General features: G+C 40.0%; 2 protein-coding genes across 2 annotated transcripts in view; one reads left to right on the top strand and one right to left on the bottom strand.

The window, feature by feature from the left end:
- Positions 1 to 14,360, bottom strand: part of LOC133094012 (cytochrome P450 2C23-like) — a 31,507-nt gene extending 17,147 nt beyond the window's left edge. The window contains exons 1-5 of the mRNA XM_061194395.1: positions 14,181 to 14,360; positions 11,889 to 12,051; positions 2,727 to 2,876; positions 1,966 to 2,126; positions 1,280 to 1,456 (exon numbers count right to left, since the gene is read on the bottom strand). Of these exons, the coding sequence (XP_061050378.1) occupies positions 1,280 to 1,456; positions 1,966 to 2,126; positions 2,727 to 2,876; positions 11,889 to 12,051; positions 14,181 to 14,360 (831 nt within the window). The remainder of the gene's footprint in view (positions 1 to 1,279; positions 1,457 to 1,965; positions 2,127 to 2,726; positions 2,877 to 11,888; positions 12,052 to 14,180) is intronic.
- LOC133094017 (large ribosomal subunit protein eL36-like) lies at positions 8,639 to 8,938 on the top strand. The gene has a single exon (XM_061194409.1). It carries the CDS (start codon positions 8,639 to 8,641, stop codon positions 8,936 to 8,938), a length of 300 nt encoding a protein of 99 aa, XP_061050392.1.
- Positions 14,361 to 18,759: the final 4,399 nt, after the last annotated feature.

Raw genomic sequence — 18,759 nt, 5'->3', positions numbered from 1 at the left:
GCTATTTTTTTTTTCTCTTTTCCAGACAAACATCTAGTCCTCTGAGAGCCAACAACAAACTTTTCCATCAGAATGAAGAGGCTATTTTGATGTACATTGTTGATAAGTGGAATGAGCTTGAATGACTCTACTGACCCCAGGGATATTTCTGAGAAGAAAAAAGAGCATCAACATGCCTTCCTTCAACATGTTTTCTAAGGAAATCAAGCTTTCCAAATCAGCCCTCCTAGAGATTAAGAAGACTAAACAAGTTATTATTAATCGTTTGCTATAACTTGCACATTTATGATATACTTGAGTGGTGTTTTTCTTTTGTTTATATATATCTGGGGAAATTTGGCATAAATGAGGTTAATTTTACAGGGCTCAAAGAATTATTTTCAGATTTTAAGCTGTTATATGTGTATATACATTTAAATATCTTTTTTACAATCTATTGTTTGTCACAGTCTTGACTGTTTTTCTACTGATGTTCTCATGGACACTCATGCTGGTATTTTATGTCAGTGATGTTCTGAGGGTTGGTGGCTGTGTGATACTTGCTGTTCAATATGTTTAATACCATCCATGGTTAACGTATAATGTATTTGTTTTAGAACCCTTTATCCGTCACCAGTTTCAAATAACAAGATTGTTCTATGGGAAAACACAATCCAGTTTTTATAATGTATTGGTCTATGACATGCTACCTGGGAAGCACTGTGGCAAAAATGGCTGACTATGTATGTGTAAATAATGTGTAGAGAAGATGCATGTGTGTTTAGCCACCCCAAGATAAATATATGCTCAGAAACATGCATATATATATATATGCATGTTTATATATATGTAGCTCATTGTAAACATGTATCGAGAACACTTCATTAAATGCTAATATCCAAGTGTAGGAAGTAAATAGAAATACAAAGGAAAAAGAGGGCTTTGGACTATTTTAAAATTTCTGTTATTGTTAATAGTGTACCCCATTGCCATAAGGTATCAAAATATTAAGAATTACCAAAATGGGGACTTCCCTGGTGGCGCAGTGGTTAAGACTCCATGCTTCCAATGCAGGGGGCCTGGGTTCGATCCCTGGTCAGGGAACTAGATCCCACATGCATGCTGCAACTAAGAGTTCACATGCCACAACTAAGGAGCCTGCCTGCTGCAACTAAGACCCAGCACAACCAAATTAAAAAAAAAAAAAAAAAAAGAATTACCTACATGGTGTGATTATGCTTTCCTGCATTTCCATGGACTGATAAAATAGAGTATCAGGGAAAGATGTCACATACAGTACCTGCTCCATCTTGCTGAGGAAACAGTCAATGTAGTCTCGAGGGTTATTATGATCCAGGGACTTTTGATGCTCCTTCACTTTTTCCAGAATAAAATATTTAATATCATTAAGCCTTTTTGAGAATGCTTTGTGCTCTCCAGGGAGATGCTTTATGAGTTTTGGCCATAGATTGTAAATCTAAAATGAGAAAAAAAATACATCAGCAATTCAGTTTGTGAAGAGAGACCAGTGTTTCTAAGTGGAGCACCTAATGCTCTGTGGGGTCTGGCTAGGGAGAATCTCTTCCTCCAGCTTCTGAGCAGAAGAGAAGGGAGGGTGACCATCACGTACATGAGAGAGCAGCCCCTTCCCATCTCCTTGCTCAACCACCCTTGGCCAACCTCAGAGTCAGAGAGGGGGAGAATGTGCGTAGGGGCCTTAAAAGAAATGTAGGCAACTGGGAACATGATGTCTTCTTTTGTGGGAGTCAACGCACAGAAGCAAGCAGAGGGCAGCCTTCCATAGGTGCTGGGGTAAGCGACACTGCACTCATCCACTCGACAAGACACACGTGGAGGGAAGGTGACAGTGCTTGTTGGCACGTGCTCATGGGGCAGGGTGGGGAGCTCGCAGCCCTTTAACCTGCCTATGGGGTCCCAGTGCCCCCATGAGATCAACTGCAAGGGCAGATGCAGGCTTGGCTTTACCTGGTTCCAGGGAGAGTTTATTCGATTAAAATTTTTATTTAACAAACTCAACAGGGAGAGTAACGTCTTATTGTTGTAGTGGAAACGCTCGTTGAAGAGGATGGAGCAGATCACATTGCAGGAAGCACAGGAGAGGGTGAAGAGAGGGTCCAAGGGCTGAGCTGATGTGAGAAAAAAAAAACAATTCTAACATTTAAGAATTTTCATCAGCCTGCATTAGGGCTTCAAGAACAGGGCCTCCCTCTTGCTCAGATTGATACCTATATTTTATTTTCTCTAAACTTCTTCAGATTAGGATGTAGGGATCTTCTACTTGTACTACATGCTCTATAGTATTATACTATGCTACTACTACTAATTATTATGTTATTCAATGAATACTGTAATAGTCATAAGAGCAACAGGTAATATTACGGAGTATTATACATGCTGGATACTGTGTAAATGTTTTGCAAACTCTGAGGTTTGGTTTTTAGCCCCATTTTTCACATGAGGAAACTGCGTTTTAGAGAAGTTAAGTAACTTGTCCAAATTTACACATCCAGTAATTGCCGAAGTTGGGAGATGAATCCAAACAAAGGGATTCATGAGTCCTAAGTAACAGTTTTGGGTCATTTTCTTCCTGCCGCCTTTTTCCTAGTCAACGCCCTGACTCATAGAGCAGATTGTGGACTATTGCGTGCCTCCCAAAGGAGGAGCTTTGGTGGGAAGCTCTGTGTGTAGAAGCCCCTTGCCCCTAAAGGATGGTCAATGGAACGCACCCTCTGTTTTCCTGAGCTCCTCCACCAGAAACTGGGCCTCCTCCTGGACCCTCTCCTCGAGGCTCCTCTTCCCCATCCCAAAATTCCTCAGGGTCATGAGGGAGAAGCGCCGCATTTGTTTCCACCTGTTTCCATTACTGAAAAAGATCCCTAGGAAAAGAAGCAAAGAGCAGGAAAGAATTTTGCATCATGGAGTCCGACTTTCCCTGAAGCTTATCTCTTGTGTCCACCCTGCACTGTTGCCAGTGCCCCTTATCAGGGATTTAGCAACTGGCCTTTGAAGAGCACAACATATTCTTTGGTTTGGGTGAAATATTTGTCACAAAGAAAATAAAACCCAAGCTCTGGTCAACAGAGTGCAGGGGTGATGGAGTCAGGAGGCGGGATCATTGGCAGGTAGAGAACATTCCCAAGTGTGGGAAGGGCCCTCTGTCTGGTTTTGTTAAAAATAGTAAAGACTGGCATGTGTTCTCACAAACCTCTTTCCTGAGTGTCTGTTTTACACTTAATATCCCTCTAACTTGTGGTTTAATCCTACCTGTGATTTTCTCTATTAGAGGATAAGCAATTGGAAAGCAGAGCAATAGGGAATATATGTTTCCATTCGCCTCTGAATTTACTACAGCTAATGTTAGCTAATCTGAACAAGAAGAAACTCAGGAGCAAAGGAACTCAGTATGTTCACACCAGTGTTTTTTTATTCCTTCCTCTGTACAAAACCAGTTACGTGTCCTGAATTTCCTTAATGCACCACCAGTTTCCTAGTGCCCAAAATCCAAACCTCAGGGCATCTTCACATCCCTCTTGCCCTTCACCCTATACATCTGCACTTGGTAAGTCCTGTTGATTCCACCTCCAAAATGTCTTTCTCATCTGTCCCTTCTTGTCAATTCATAGTACGCTACCACACTTCAGGTTCTAACACTTTTGCAGATTTTAAAAGTTCTAATCATCTTCAAACCAGTTTCCCCTTTCACTCCTCTAAATCTACAGTTTCCAGGTTACTCAAAATCAAATACAGGGACAATTAGGCTGGTGCTAAAAATCATTCAATGGGTCCCCCTACCCCACCCCCACCTCCCCACCCCGGTCTCATTCTGACACCTTTAAAACCTCAAACATTTCCATCATTCTCTCCCTTGGCTCTAACTCTGAGCATATAGACCAATCACAGCTGTTCACTAAATGCAACTACATTGTTTTGCACCCTTATTTTGTTCATTCTCTCCCTTCTGCTGACAAGTCTGCTCCCGCCCTATTTGCTTTGTTGAGTTTCTAGCTTTCCTTTAAGAGCCATCTTGAAAACCTTCTCTTGGAAGTCTTCCCTATCCTCTACTGGAGGTAATCTTGCCTTCCTTTAACTGAATTGGCTTGCGTGATGCTTTAATACAATTTATCTTTTCTACCTTGTATTACAGCAATTTGTTTACTTGTGTTACTTCCTATACTAGATTTTACTTAGTTAAGTGACTGGAGCATCTCTCCAAATATTTCCTGTGACACATGATGATCTCTTACCTTGCACATAGAAGATGTTCAATACACAATTTAAATATTCATTTCACATCTACCAAACTAGCAAGCATTAAAAAGAAATTTTGTACCTAAAGCAATCAAGCTTGTGGCAAATTTGGTGCATTGTTTAGCCTCTTTGCATATCACGACCTATTTTGGAAATTAAAGCAATATTTACAGCAAAAACTATTAAAATTGTCTTTGATCCATTAATTGCTTTCCTAAGAATTTACACAAAGAAATAATTCAGCAAAAGTTAAAAAGGTGTACACTGCAATGTCATCTATACTGATTTAAGAAATTTGTAAACAATCTAAATGCTAATGATAGGGTAATTGTTTGCATAATTATACAATGATAGTAAATCAATATTAGGAAAAGTAAGCAATTGTTAAAATGATGATTATGAAAACTACGTAAAAATAGCAGAAATGTTAATATTTAAAAGAAAAATCAGTATACAAATATGTCTATACTATAATTACAACTATGTAAAATATGTGCGCATATGAACAACATCTGGGAGATGGTACATAAAAATATGTTACATCAACTATACTTCAATTAAAAAATTAAAAAACAAAAATATTTAAGAATAGGTTAGTGTATTGAGACTATGGTTAGTGGTTCTGAGTTCTAGAGAAACCAAATCTCTACTCCAAACTCAAATCTCTACTCCAAAACTTTCTAATTTGGGTGAGTTATTTAACTTCTGTTGCCTCAGCTTTTCATCTGTTGAATGGAAATAAAAAATATTTTCCTCATGGGGCCACTGTGTTAACTGAATATGGCAATACATGAGAAACCTCCAGCACAGTATCTGGCACATAAGAAGTATTTAATAAATATTAGCTAATATTATATAATTATAGCTATTATAATAATAATTCAATAATACTCCAATTATTATTATAACATCTAATGTTTATAATAATTATTAATAATAACATTATTATTATTATTGGATTTTAGGAATATTTTTATCTCTTTAAATTTTTAACTGTTTTTGCATCACCTTTAAATCAAAAAGCAATTACACAGTTTGGTAAAATTTTTATTTAATCCTTAATTAGACTTTTAAATGTTGCCTTTTTTTGCTCATTTATTCTTCCATTTATTTAATAAATTTTCATTGCTATCCTGTGCCAACTAAAGCATGTCACTTGCCATCCAGCTCTACAAGGATTAGGTCAATGGCCGCTGCAGTCACTGACCTTCAACAGACCCTGAAAGGAATTCAGTGGGGAGATCAGGAATGAAGCACTTTGTGCTCTGGGGAAACAGAACAGGCCTTCAGATAGTTAGATATTTTCAGGAGAAAACTTTAGGAACTCAATTTCTTGCATTTCCTCATACTTAGAAAAGCAATAAAATCATTTAGGGAGACATTTGTTCCTCGTGACTAGCAGCAGCCTTCTACTGAGATGGGGGCTTGATTGCACATACCCCCTTCACCAAATCATATATATACTGATCTCCCCCACTATCTCTTCGGAGCAGTTTCTCAGAGCTATCTGAGATGCTGTCTCCTGGGCTATAGTCCTCAGTAAGTCCCCAAATAAAAGTGAACTCACAGCTCTCACACTGTGCATTTCTTGTTTGGTTGACACCGGCTATATGCCAGATTCTAAAAATATTACTACTGTGAACATTCTTGTTTATAATTTTTCCCACATCTTGTATTCTCCCTCAAGATAGGTTTCTAAAGGGGAATTACTCCATCATTATGGATGTCTCTTTAGAGAAGTTTGGCTGTTAAGGGGCAAGAAACCTGGAACAGTAACCGAAGGGAGTTGTGAGGAGAGTGCTGTGGAATATTCACATGCTCCTGGGAATGATTCACTGGAGAGTGAGTTTATCAGTCACAGTCCAACCAGCAAAAGAGAAGTCTCTCTCAATATTTAAAACAGAGGAAAATTAATCCAGGGAATTGGTTTTAAGGTGATGGAAACACTGAGAGGCCAAACCAGGGACAGCGAGACAACTGGTAACTATCAACAGCAGAAAACTGCTACCATCTCCCCATGGAAGGGACAAAGGAGCTCAGTGGCTGGGGTTACCTGGCCAGGAACCAAAGGGGCCCTGGAGTTACGGGGGGACATGCAGCTCTTGGAAGAGATGCTATCTGAGGCACAGAGAGAGGGGGCCCTCTGGCTCTCCTTCCACTCCCCAATCTCTTGCCAGTGCCTCTCTTTGGTTGATCCCAGTCAGAGCCAGCTGTCGAAAGAGTGTGGGAATTTCAGCTTGCAGTAACTGTAGCACTGGGAACCAGGGCCAGTAGGGAAGAGAGAGGAGTGGCTTTCAAGACAAGCGGAGAGAGATGGGTAATCAGGGATGGAGAAGGCATTACCAAAGAAGTAAAATCCTTGGGAAGGTGAGATGCTATAGGATCTAGGGCACATGTGGAAATTTTCCCTGTCAAGAAAAGGGACACTTTTTCAATTGTAACAGGAGAAAAAAAAAGGAGAATGTGGGTGCAGGGGCAGATAGACCCATAGATAAAATGTTAAGAAACTGGAGAGTTCCTTTCTGATGCTTCTGTTGTTACAATGAGTTATGATACAATGGTTCTGAGAGAGGAAATGTATAATGTGGGTGTTAATAGGAGGAATGAGGAGTCTCTGAGAGTGGAAAAGGGAGCCAATCAGAGGAATGTGTTGTATTAAGAGTCTAATTGAGATTTAAAGTATTAATTTAAAGGGAAGCCAGTGTAATTACTGAGAGAATTTCTCTAGCAGTGTTTATCTTCTGGACACACGCACAGAGAAGAAGATGGTTGAATTCTTCCAGTGTTGGAGTATATGCCAGGCAAATGTGACGGCGGGAGAGAGTGCCGATATATTTTCTAGGTTCTGATTACAATAAATGAGCTATGTGAAGGCTGCTTTGATTCACTGATGCTGTCAGTTGAAAGTTTAAGGTCAAGGCTCTTGACAATACCTATTTCAGAGAAAAATCTGACATCTTCTATTGCCCTATTCCGAAATTGAAATGCTTTTGGGAGTCCAAATCTGGGAATGTACACATATATGCACATGAATCTCACATACAGTAGTCAGTCTCTTCTTTTCTACACGGGGAGTTCAGTGTCGGTCCAGGGTTGTCTGTGACTCAATGCAGAAGACTCTCTAATCCTATCTTCCACTGCAGAACCACTTAGCTCCCACTTAAACTTCTGTTCTTCAAGTTTTCCCTTATCAGTGCAGAGGTGATACTTTCCTCTTCTACCTGCTTGTTGTGGGCAGATTGTGTTTTCCAGAGTGAACCACAACAATATCTCCCATCCCTCATTCTCTTCTGTAGTGTGACCACCACCACTTCCCCATCAAGAAGGGAAGCCTAATTCCTGTCCATTTGGATTTGGGTTGGCTTTTGGGAATTACTTGCAATGAATAAAATGGTTCTATGTTCTAAGATTTGGTCTGAAGAAGCTTTGCAGCTTGGAATGCTCACTCTTCAGATGCTCCCCCTCAGGATGCCCCCTCCTGGACTCCAGGCACCAGCGAGAAGCCCAAGCCACATGGGTGGGCCACTTGGAGACGCTCTGTTGACAGGCCCAGCTGAGCTCAGCCTTTGGGTCATCCTTGCCCAGAAGCCAGACTTGTAAATGAAGAAGCCTCCAGATGATTTCAGCCCTCAGCTATTTGAATCACCCTTAGCTGCTTTATTTGGAAAAAAAAAAAAAAATTGGATGTCTGCTAAGGCCCCAGGCCTTGTGGATCAGAGAAAACCCCTTCCACTACGCCGTGTTCAAATTCCTGATCACAGAATCCATGAGCATTAAAAAAAAGTGGGGGCTGGGGGGTTGTTGTTTTACATCCCTGAGTCTGGGGTGGTTTGTTACACAAGAGATAGCTGTGATACTTTCCTATTTTTCTCACTTTGTTCAGAATCTATACCCATTATGTAAATATCTTTTAAAAAAATATACTTCTTTCTCTTTACCACACCTGCATCCCTGCAGGCGTGGACTGTTCCAAGGAAGCAATGCCCTCTCCACTCCCACTGCACTGGGGCAAGTATGTGCATGGGTGAATAATTACATAGTTGGTTGTTTCTATTTATGTAAACTAGATTCCTCAATAGGTCTCTACAGTTTATATGTCCATAGATATAGTACTTTCCAAAAATGTTGCAGCATTGCACTCCTCCAGGTAAAGAATGAATGGCTGTTTATCCATACCTTTAAGAGCACTAAGTTATTTTAATTTTTGCATTTTAGCGACTGAACAATGGCATCTAAAACTGGTGTGTGGATTGAATGAGTACGTTAAAGTAAGGGGGCCTCTCTGGCACTTGCCGCCCGCGTGTTGGTAGAAATCCCAGAGTTCCGCGCGTCGGAGGCTCTTCTGCCGCGGCTGCCATTGCAGAGCAGCAGCCAAGGCTCTGCGCTACCCATGGCCTTGGGCCTCAACAAGGGCCACAAGGTGACCAAGGACGTGAGCAAGCCGAGGCACAGACGCCTCCGCTGGCGCCTCACCAAGCACACCAAGTTCGTGCGGGACATGATCCGGGAGGTGTGCTGCTTCACCCCTTATGAGCAGCGGGCCATGGAGCTGCTCAAGGTCTCCAAGGACAAGCGGGCCCTCAAGTTCGTCAGGAAAAGGGTGGGGACACACATCCATACCAAGAGGAAGAGAGAAGAGCTGAGCAATGCCCTGGCCGCCATGAGGAAGGCGGCAGCCAAAAAGGACTGAGCCCTTACCCTCTGTGCACAATAAAACTTTTTCAGAAAAAAAAAAAAGAAAAAGATGAAGTAAGGGCTTGAGCTGTTGCAATCTGTCAATGAGATAAATGTTAAAAGATTAAAACACTAGACAAAATATTGAGTTGATAGTTAACAGAAAATGTTTCAACAACTTGATTAGACACAAATCTTCAGCACTGTATTATAGTGTTCAAAGATCACTAGATCAGAAAGCTATCTAGTATTTTAGCAGACATTTCATTTACGAAGGTGTTATGGGTTTGTTTCCCCTCAAAATATGTTGATGCGCTGGCCCCCAGTATCTGTGAATATGACCTTATTTGGAAATGGGGTCTTTGCCAAGGTAATCAAGTTAAAATGAGATCATTAGGGTGGGCCCAATCCAATATGACTGTACGCTTCTAAAAAGGGGAAATTTGGACACACAGACTTATATACACAGAGAATGCCATGTGAACATGAATCAGAGATTGGGGTGATACATCTACAAGCCAAGGAACAACAAAGATTGCCAGCAAAGCACCGGAAGCTAGGAGAGAAACATGAAACAGATTCTCCCTCACAGCTCTCAGAAGGAACCAACCTCACTGACATCTTGATCTCAGACTTCTAGACTCCAAAACTGTGAGACAATAAAGTTCTGTTGTCCTAAGGTTTGTACCCAGTTTTTGGTACTTTATTATGACAGCCCCAGGAAACTAATGCAGAAGGAAAACTAAAATATCAATGAATGGTTCTTCTCTTTGTTATTTTCCAGGATAGAAAGTTTTAGGAAAGGAAGAGCTGAGTTATCTGTTCCCATTACAGGCAAGTAAGGAGCAGTAACAAGGATTTTATAGGAAGTTTGAAAACCAATTTTCTCAGAGTTGTGAAAACGGCAATTTTTGAGCAATAATTTTTTCCCTCTTGAGCTCAATCCAACCCAGAAGCTTCCCGCTCCAATCAAAAGTTAATTTTAGGGGCTTCCCTGGTAGTGCAGTGGTTAAGAATCCGCCTGGCAACACAGGGGACACGGGTTCGAGCCCTGGTCCAGGAAGATCCCACATGCCGCGGAGCAACTAAGCCCGTGCGCCACAACTACTGAGGCTGCGCTCTAGAGCCCGTGAGCCACAACTACTGAAGCCCGCGCGTCTAGAGCTCGTGCTCTGCAACGAGAAGCCACCGCAGTGAGAAGCCCGTGCAGTGCAACGAAGAGTAGCCTCCGCACACCGCAACGAAAAGTAGCCTCCGCTCCCCGCAACTAGAGAAAGCCCACGTGCAGCAACGAAGACCCAACGCAGCCAAAAGAAAAAAAAAAAGGTGATTTTAAAGCTCACACACAATGTAATCAACGTGTTTAGAAAAAAGGAAAGAAGTAGAGGGAAGGTTTGGTTGCTTCTTAGGTGAGCAAATGCATCCTGATCTTATGTAAGAGAGATCAAAAGTTGCTTCTCTTTTATCACTTAGTACACTGCATAATATTTAATTAATTATTCATAAATATGCTTTGAAAAGAATTGTTTCTATTTCTTTGGGGCTTGCAATTTTACAATTTGAAGTGGATTGGAGGAGACTTTCAGGCTGTCCTAGGTTTTTGTGTGTGTGGTACTTCATACATATGAAGGAATATATGTAACATATGTCTAAGTTTCGAAACATAATAATAAAATAATTATCTGTGAGCCTATTGTCCCACTGAAGAAGTTGAGCTTGACTAAGACCATTGTAGCTCCCTGTGTGTTACCGCTCTGATCCTACCACCCTCTCCTGGCTCCCTCACCACCGCCCCCCAACCCCCCCACGCCCCCTCACCCCCGCTGCCATCCCCAAACCAGGCTGACATTGAAAACACAGTAATTTCTATACCTAGTCATCTGTTTATTGTTGCTGCCACTATGCCACTGCAGCCTTTGTACCCTGTGAAATGAAACCCCAAGCGTGGCTTCTCCAGCTCCCTAAACCCTTAGACCTCTGGGTAACAACTTTTTTTTTCAAAATGTTCCCAGATTGTTTTTTATCACAATCATATTCGCAGATTTACCTTAAAGGGAACTTGGAGTCTGTTTTTGATGTTTATCTCAATAGTTATCAGAGCATCTGTTGAATAATAAAAGAACTTGTCTGGTCTTTGTCCCTGGTTCCTGGGAGAGAGCTTCTAAACCCTTGGATATGCCCACTTCTAATACAGAAGTGTCTTTGTTATTCATGCTGAGTCTCTGGGATCACACTTGAGTTTATGATAACGAGGTGACTCATGGTGGATCCCTAGACAGTTTCAAGGTGGGGCTGGCCATGCCAGAAAGACCAACTTTGTATTTAGAGAATTGGAGCTTTCAGCCAAGTGATATCAGCCTGACCTCCGGACTTTCAAGGAATAGAAGGAGCTAGAGACTGAGTTCTATCACGTGACCAATGACTCAATCAATCGTGCCCAAGTAATGAAGTTCCAATTAAAAAATCTGGACACCAAGCTCTGGTGAGATTCCTGGTTGGTGAACACATCAATGCATCAAATGGGTAATGCATTCTGCTTCCTTGGAAGAGAATACAGAAGCTCTGCATTTGGGCCCTCCCAAACCTTGCCCCATGTGTCTCTCCATTTTTATCTTTCATATAAATAAAACTGTAATTGTAAGTATGGCACCTTCCTGAGTTCTGTGAGTCATTCTAGCAAATTACTGAACCTGAGGTGGTCACGGAAACCCTGAATTTTTAGCCAGTTGGTCAGAAGTGTGGGTAACCTGGAGACTCCTGAACTTGTGGTTGACATCAGAAGTGAGGGCAGTCTTCTTGGGAATGATGCCCTTAACCTATGGAGTCTGCACTAACTCTGGGTAGTTAGTATCAGAATTGCAGTGCAGTATTGCAGCATCTAGTTTGTAGCTTGTTGCAGAACAGACACTCATTAGGTTAATCAGACTTTTTTGCTAAAGAGAATTAACTTTTACTTTGAAACATACCATATCCTCTCTGGTTATCGTCAATAATTGGAATACATCCTCTGCAAAGGAATTCATCACCTTGATCAATTAGAGCTTCCTTCACCGCCTCATATCCATGTAAGACCACAGTGATCTGGGATCCAAGGTACAGAGTGTAAACGGGGCCATACTCTTTGGCCAGCTGGAAAGAGATGCAAGTGGTTGTAAGGGCTATTGTGAAATCTCTCCATTGGAGGCTTCAGTGGAAATTAAGTAATGATTCACATGTAGCTTAGACTTTGCTCCGTTAATTTCCTTTCAGGAATTTAACCTGGGGTACAGTCATGGATTCATTCTTTCCTTCATCTATACATGCAACAATTGAGCAAATATTTACTAAGCACATATACTGTGTCAGACACTGTGCCAGGAACCCTCATGGAACTTAGAGTCTAGTGGAAGTTAACAGGCAGTAAATAGCCGAACAAACTACATTTGCAATAGAAACTGAGCATAATTCTATGAAAGCGATAAAGAATGTACTATGTTGGATGATAATGGGAAAACAATAAAATAGATGAGGAATCTATGAGGAGGTAACATTTAAGGTAAAACTAAAGATGAGAAGGAAGCAGCCAGGATAAGGGCCAGAAGGAGAGCTCACTACACAGGTATTAAAAAGGATGAAATCTATATATTTATGATAGCATTGTGCCAAGAGGGAAAATAGAGTGCTACAACATCTGACAGCTAGGGGTGTTTTCAAATGTATTTTACAACCGTGCAGTTAAATTCAAAGCAGCCATTTGAAATTACTTGAGGATGTACAATGGTGCAGAAACATGTTCAAGTTCTAAATTAAATTGTTGAAAAATAAAATTATGTTTAAAAATCTGTTAGGGAATTCCCTGGTGGCCCAGTGGTTAGGACTCTGCGCTTTCACTGTCAAGGACGCGGGTTCGAGTGCTGGTTGAGGAACTAAGATCCTCCTGCAAACTGCGCAGAGCGGCCAAAAATTAAAAAAAAAAAAAATCCATTTGTTAAAAAATCCATTTGTATATTATAATCCTCCATTTTTTATTTATGATGATTATTTCTAAGAAGAAAAACTTGACACCTTTTTTTCTTTTTGCCTTATTTTTTTTAACTTAAATGGTAGAGAATTTTGCCATTTTGTACCTCTTTTCTCTGTCCCAGGAAAATGAAACTTACTTCCTTTGTTCCCTTTGAATGAGTGTCTCTCTATATTTTGGGGCACAAAATGCCAGGTCCTCCTCTCCCAACCTCACCCTCAGCTGATGACTTTGCTCCCTATTTCACAGAGATAATAGAAATAACCAGAAGAGAATGTCCATATGCTTCTACCATAGCATCTACTTGTTTACCTGAATCTGTGCCCATGTACATAGTTTTCTGTTAATATAAATGACTCTCCATGCTCCTAAAAAAGGCCCAATTCTCCAACTTGTGCACTGGATTCTAGTCCTTTCCAGCTATGGCAACATGACTTTCCTCTTTACAGCAAAATTGAGCAACATCACCCTATTTTCCCCCTTCCCTAGCCCCTGGCAACCACCATTCTGCTCCCTACAAGTTTGACTCTTTCAGAGTCCACATTATGAGTGCATACAGTATTTGTCCTTCTGTGTCTGGCTTATATAACTTAGGATAATATCCTCCAGGTTCATCCATGTTGTAAATGGCAGGATTTCCTTCTTTTTTAAGGACAAATAATACTCCTCTCTGTGTGTGCGTCATATTTTCTTTATTCATCCATCAGAGGACAGTAATTAGGGTTGTTCTGGAGAATATATGCTTGCACAATGAAATCATTGAGATAATACTTTTTCCCAAAGAATATTTCCAAAGGAGTGAATGTCAGTCAGGGTAGCAGAGCTGGGCTGTGTCAGAGCAAGATGTGGGGATCACTCTTTAGAAGGAGGATCACAAAGTATTCCACAGATTAGTATAAAATAGTAATAATAATATAAAAGGACATTTATTACATTTGCTTGGCTTGCCTTTTGGTAAGTGTTACACGCAGAGGGGACTGGAAGCCTTTCAGTCAAAGTATGTTCTGACTTCAGAATTTTCCCATTCACTAGAATTCAACCTATATCTCAGGTCAGGTCAACACACCTCACTACCTGCTCTGAAGTGATCCAATCCAGAAAAAAAAAAAAAAGATATCTGTCTTGTAATACAGAAATAAGACACCCCAAAGTGTCCTAGTGGTGAGTAAAACTAAGAAAGCTCGAAGATGACATGAAGATAACCTGAAGATGACCCCCCTTACCTGGAGATGACCAGCCTCTAATGAAACCCCCTTACCTTGGAGAGAGATGCAGGGACGTCCTTGAGGTTTAGTTGCATCAGATTCCCAATGATGGGAAGGGGAGTTGGGCCAGGGGGAAGCCTTCCCGCTTTGTGACTTTTCTTCCACACAAAAAGGAAAACCAGGCAAGTGACACAAATCACAAGAGCAAGAGTAGTGATTTCCAGCAGTGCCATCTCAGCTACTCGATGTTGGTAACTGTCTGGATTGCTTGTTAGCAAAGTCTTGTACACACCTGGGGTATGACCTGCCAGCCAAAGGCTGGTCTGAGTTCTTGGACTTGGGGAAAAAAACAACCTGGAATTGGTTTTGGCCGTATTTACCTTCCTGAAGCTTGAGGTTAGGGAGGATTCATATCTTTCCTACCTCTCGTTCACAAAATCTGCAACTTTTGATTTTTTAAGCCTCTCCATTACATGTACTATTTCCTTTTAGCACTAATGATTCATTAACTATAAAGCTGGGGGATTAAGAGGTACAAACTACTAGGTATAAAATAAACTACAAGGATATATTGTATAACATGGGGAATATAGCCAATATTTTACAATAACTATAAAGAGTATAACTTTTAAAAATTTTTTCTAAAGATTTTTTTTTTGGATGTGGACCAGTTCTAAAGTCTTTATTGAATTTGTTACAATATTGCTTCTGTTTTATGTTTTGGTTTTTTGGCCACAAGGCATGTGGGATCTTAGCTCCCTGACCAGGGTTCGAACCCGCACCCCCTGCAGTGGAAGGCAAAGTCTTAACCACTGGACCACCAGGGAAGTCCCTAACCTTTAAAATTTGTGAATCACTATATTGTACATCTGTAACTTAAATAATATTGTACAGCAACTATACTTCAATAAATAATTTTTGTAAAGCTAACAAAAAGGGCTTCCCTAGTGGCTCAGTGGTTAAGAATCCACCTGCCAATTCAGGGGACACGGGTTCAATCCCTGGTCTGGGAAGATCCCACATGCTGTGGAGCAACTGAGCCCGTGAGCCACAACTACTGAAGCCCACGCGCCTAGAGCCTGTGCTCCGCAACAAGAGAAGCCACCACAGTGAGAAGCCCGCGCACCGCAACGAAGAGTAGCCCCCCACCCCCTCACCACAGCTAGAGAAAGCCCGCCCGTAGCAATGAAGAACCAACGCAGCAAAAAAATAAATAAATAAATTTATGTAAAAAAAAAGCTAACAAAAAAATTTTTAATTGCAATCTACAATGATTGATTTTTAAGTGTTAAACTAACCTTATATTCTTAGGATGGACACCTCTTCTTTATCATGATGTAATAAAACTTTTCTATTTTGCTGGATTTGATTTGCCATTACTTTGTTAGGGATTTTTGTACCCATTTACATGAGGAATATTGGTTTGCAATTTTGTTCTCTGTAATGTGTTTGGTTTTAATATCAGGTTTATGACAGCCAGATACAATAAGTAGGCAAGTGCTCCATTTTTTTTTTAATAAAAGTTTTTAAATTTTTAATTAAAAGATTAGTATTATTTTTCCTGAAAAGTTTGATAAAATGCCACAGTGAAACAATCTGATGCCTTCCTTGTGCGAGAATTTTTGTTATTATCTAATTTAAAAAAGAGTTCTAGAAATGGATAATGGTGATGACTGCACAAAATTGTGATCGTACTTAATATTACTGACCTGTACATTTAAAAATGGCTAAAATGGTACATTTTATGTATATTTTACCACAATAAAGAAAAAAAAACCCGATTATTTAGTTGGTATTTGAAAATGTTATCTCACTTGTATTTGCATTTAAGGTAATTAATGCTTTTATTTATTTATTATTTGAGATAAATCTTACTATTTTTTTTTTAAGGTCATTCTTTTTTTTTTTTAATTTTTATTTATTTATTTTTGGCTGTGTTGGGTCCTCGTTGCTGCACGCGGGCTTTCTCTAGTTGTGGTGAGCGGGGGCTACTCTTCGTTGTGGTGCGCGGGCTTCTCATTGTGGTGGCTTCCCTTGTTGCAGAGCATGGACTCTAGGTACGCAGGCTCAGTTGTGGCACATGGGCTTAGTTGCTCCGCGGCATGTGGGATCTTCCCGGACCAGGCTTGAACCTGTGTCCCCTGCATTGGCAGGCGGATTCTTAACCACTGCGCCACAAGGGAAGTCCCGAGATAAATCTTACTATTAATAGTAATATCTCAGAATCTAGACATTATCTTATGGGGAATTTGTTAAAATAAATCTTTTTCAAAATCTAAAAAAAAAGTCTACTGTTGTTTCCTACTACTTATTACAGAAAACATTAAAAAATCTATTTAGCACTAAAATTCTTCATTGTTTCAACTTTACTATTTTTCACTAATTTCAGAGCCATGTATTTCTCTGTATTTTCCCACAGCAGACTATTTGCTTCCATTAACCAACCTTATTGGCCTGCATTCATATATCCTTTAGCTGTGGGGCCACTAGGCTGGGATGCAGCCATAGCCGATGATGGGTTTGTGCATGAAGAACCCAGGCATAGGTAGCTTAGGGACTTCATATATTAATACATTGCTGTATTCCTTCCGGCACTTTCTGTGAAACAAGTGTCCACTGATGCTTACGCTCAGTTGTTTGCAAGCATTTGTTTGCAGACATTCCACAATCAGGTAAATTATTGACTTTGAAATGCTTGAAAAGTTAGAACTTTAATGTTTTGGACATTGAAAGCAAGTGAATAAACAGAGTGGACTGGTAAACACGTTAGAAAAGGGAAGTTTTAAAATTACCTAATCAATTTCCCTGCTTAAAAATCTTGAAAGGGTTTTTTTTTTAATTTTTGGTTTTTAATAGACTTTTCCTTTTATTACTAAGGCTTTACGTTTCTAGAGCAGTTTTAGGTTCACACCAAAATTGAGCAGAAGATACAGAGCTCCCATATACTCCCTGCCTCTCACTATCAAAGTCCTGAACCAGAGTGGTATATTTGCATGTGTATGTCCAGTTGTTCCAGCACCATTTGTTGAAAAGACTATCTTTTCTCCATTGTACTGCCTTTGTTCCTTTGCCAAAGATCGGTTGACTATATTTATGTGGGTCTATTTCTAGACTCTTTTCTGTCCCACTGATCTACTTGTCTCTTCTTTTGCCAGTACCACACTGTTTTGATCACTGTAGTTTTATAATAAGTCTTGAAGTTAGGTCATGGCCTCAACTTCGTTCTTCACTATTACACTAGCTATTCTGAGTATTTTACCTTTCCATATATACTTTAGAATCAGTATGTCAGTATTCATAAAATAACTTGTTGGGATTTGATTTGGGATTGCATTGAATCTATAGATCAACTTAGGAAGAAGTAACACCCTGACAATACTGAGTGTTCCTATCCATGAACGTGGAGTATCTCTCCATCTATTTAGTTCTTCATTGATTTCTTTCATCAAAGTTTTGTAGTTTTCCTCATATAGATCCTGTAGATACATATTTTGTTAGATTTATACCTATTTCATAGTTTGGGGTGCTAATATAAATGGTATTGTGCTTTAAATTTTAAATTCTGAAATGTTTTGCTTGAAAGGTTTATTTCTAACCTTTGGAAAAATCACTGGTATGTAACAAGACTCAGAAGGCCCACAATGATCCTCTTCCCCTCTTGACACCTACCTCACCAGTCTCATTTTTTGGTGCTCCTATTCTCACTAATAATGTTACACCTGTACTAAACTTTGGTCCATTCCTGGAAGGTTCTTGAACTGAGGTCTTCACGTTATAAGGCTTCACATGTGAGCTTTCATTTTTTAAAGTAACAGCTTTATTGAGATATAATTCACATACAATTCACCCTTTTAAAGTATACAGTTCACTTTGTGTGGACATGTTTTAATTCTTCTGGGTAGATACCTAGAAGCAGAATTGCTGGGTCTTACGGTAACTCTTTGCTTAACATTTTGAGGAACTGTCAAAACATATTCCAAAGTAGCTGTACCATTTTACATTCCTACTAGCAGTGTATGAGGATTCCCATTTCTCCCCATCCTTGCCAACAATTGTTATTGTCTGTCTTTTTTGTTATTGCCATTCTAATGGGTATAAAGTCCTATCTCATCGTGGTTTTGATTGGTATTTCCCTAATGACTAATGATGTTAAACATCTTTCATGTTCTTATTGGCCATTTGTATATCTTCTCTGAAGAAATGTCTATTGAGATACTTTGCTCATTAAAAAAAATTTTTTTTGTAAAATTTTTGTTATTCCCTGATCTTTAACAGGCTAGCATACCTTCTCGTTCTTTATCTCCCCCTTCTCTTTTTTTACACTACCAGTAGTACATTCTTCCCATTTGTATAGCCTCATCATAGTTGGAATTCTTTGATTAAGGTCTACCTTCCCATGAGACTGTTGATTCTAAGAGAACAAAGACTGTATGTCTTATTCACTATTGTTTTGTTCATTGCTGGTCCAAAACTTAACACATTTTAGGTTTCCTGGCACATACCAGGCACTTGAACACTTGAATTGTATTTAATTTGATGCTCACATTGTTTCTCCTGTTGTGTCAGGAGGGCTGCTGTCTCCACTGAGAAGGTTTTAGGGGTTACCTCCACTCTGACCATTTGTGCTCCTCT

The sequence above is a fragment of the Eubalaena glacialis genome, chromosome 1 (assembly GCF_028564815.1).
Source record: "Eubalaena glacialis isolate mEubGla1 chromosome 1, mEubGla1.1.hap2.+ XY, whole genome shotgun sequence".
In the NCBI taxonomy this organism is placed as follows: domain Eukaryota; kingdom Metazoa; phylum Chordata; class Mammalia; order Artiodactyla; family Balaenidae; genus Eubalaena; species Eubalaena glacialis.
The sequence above is the reverse complement of the archived record's forward strand: the minus strand, read 5'-3'. Positions and strand labels throughout refer to the sequence as shown.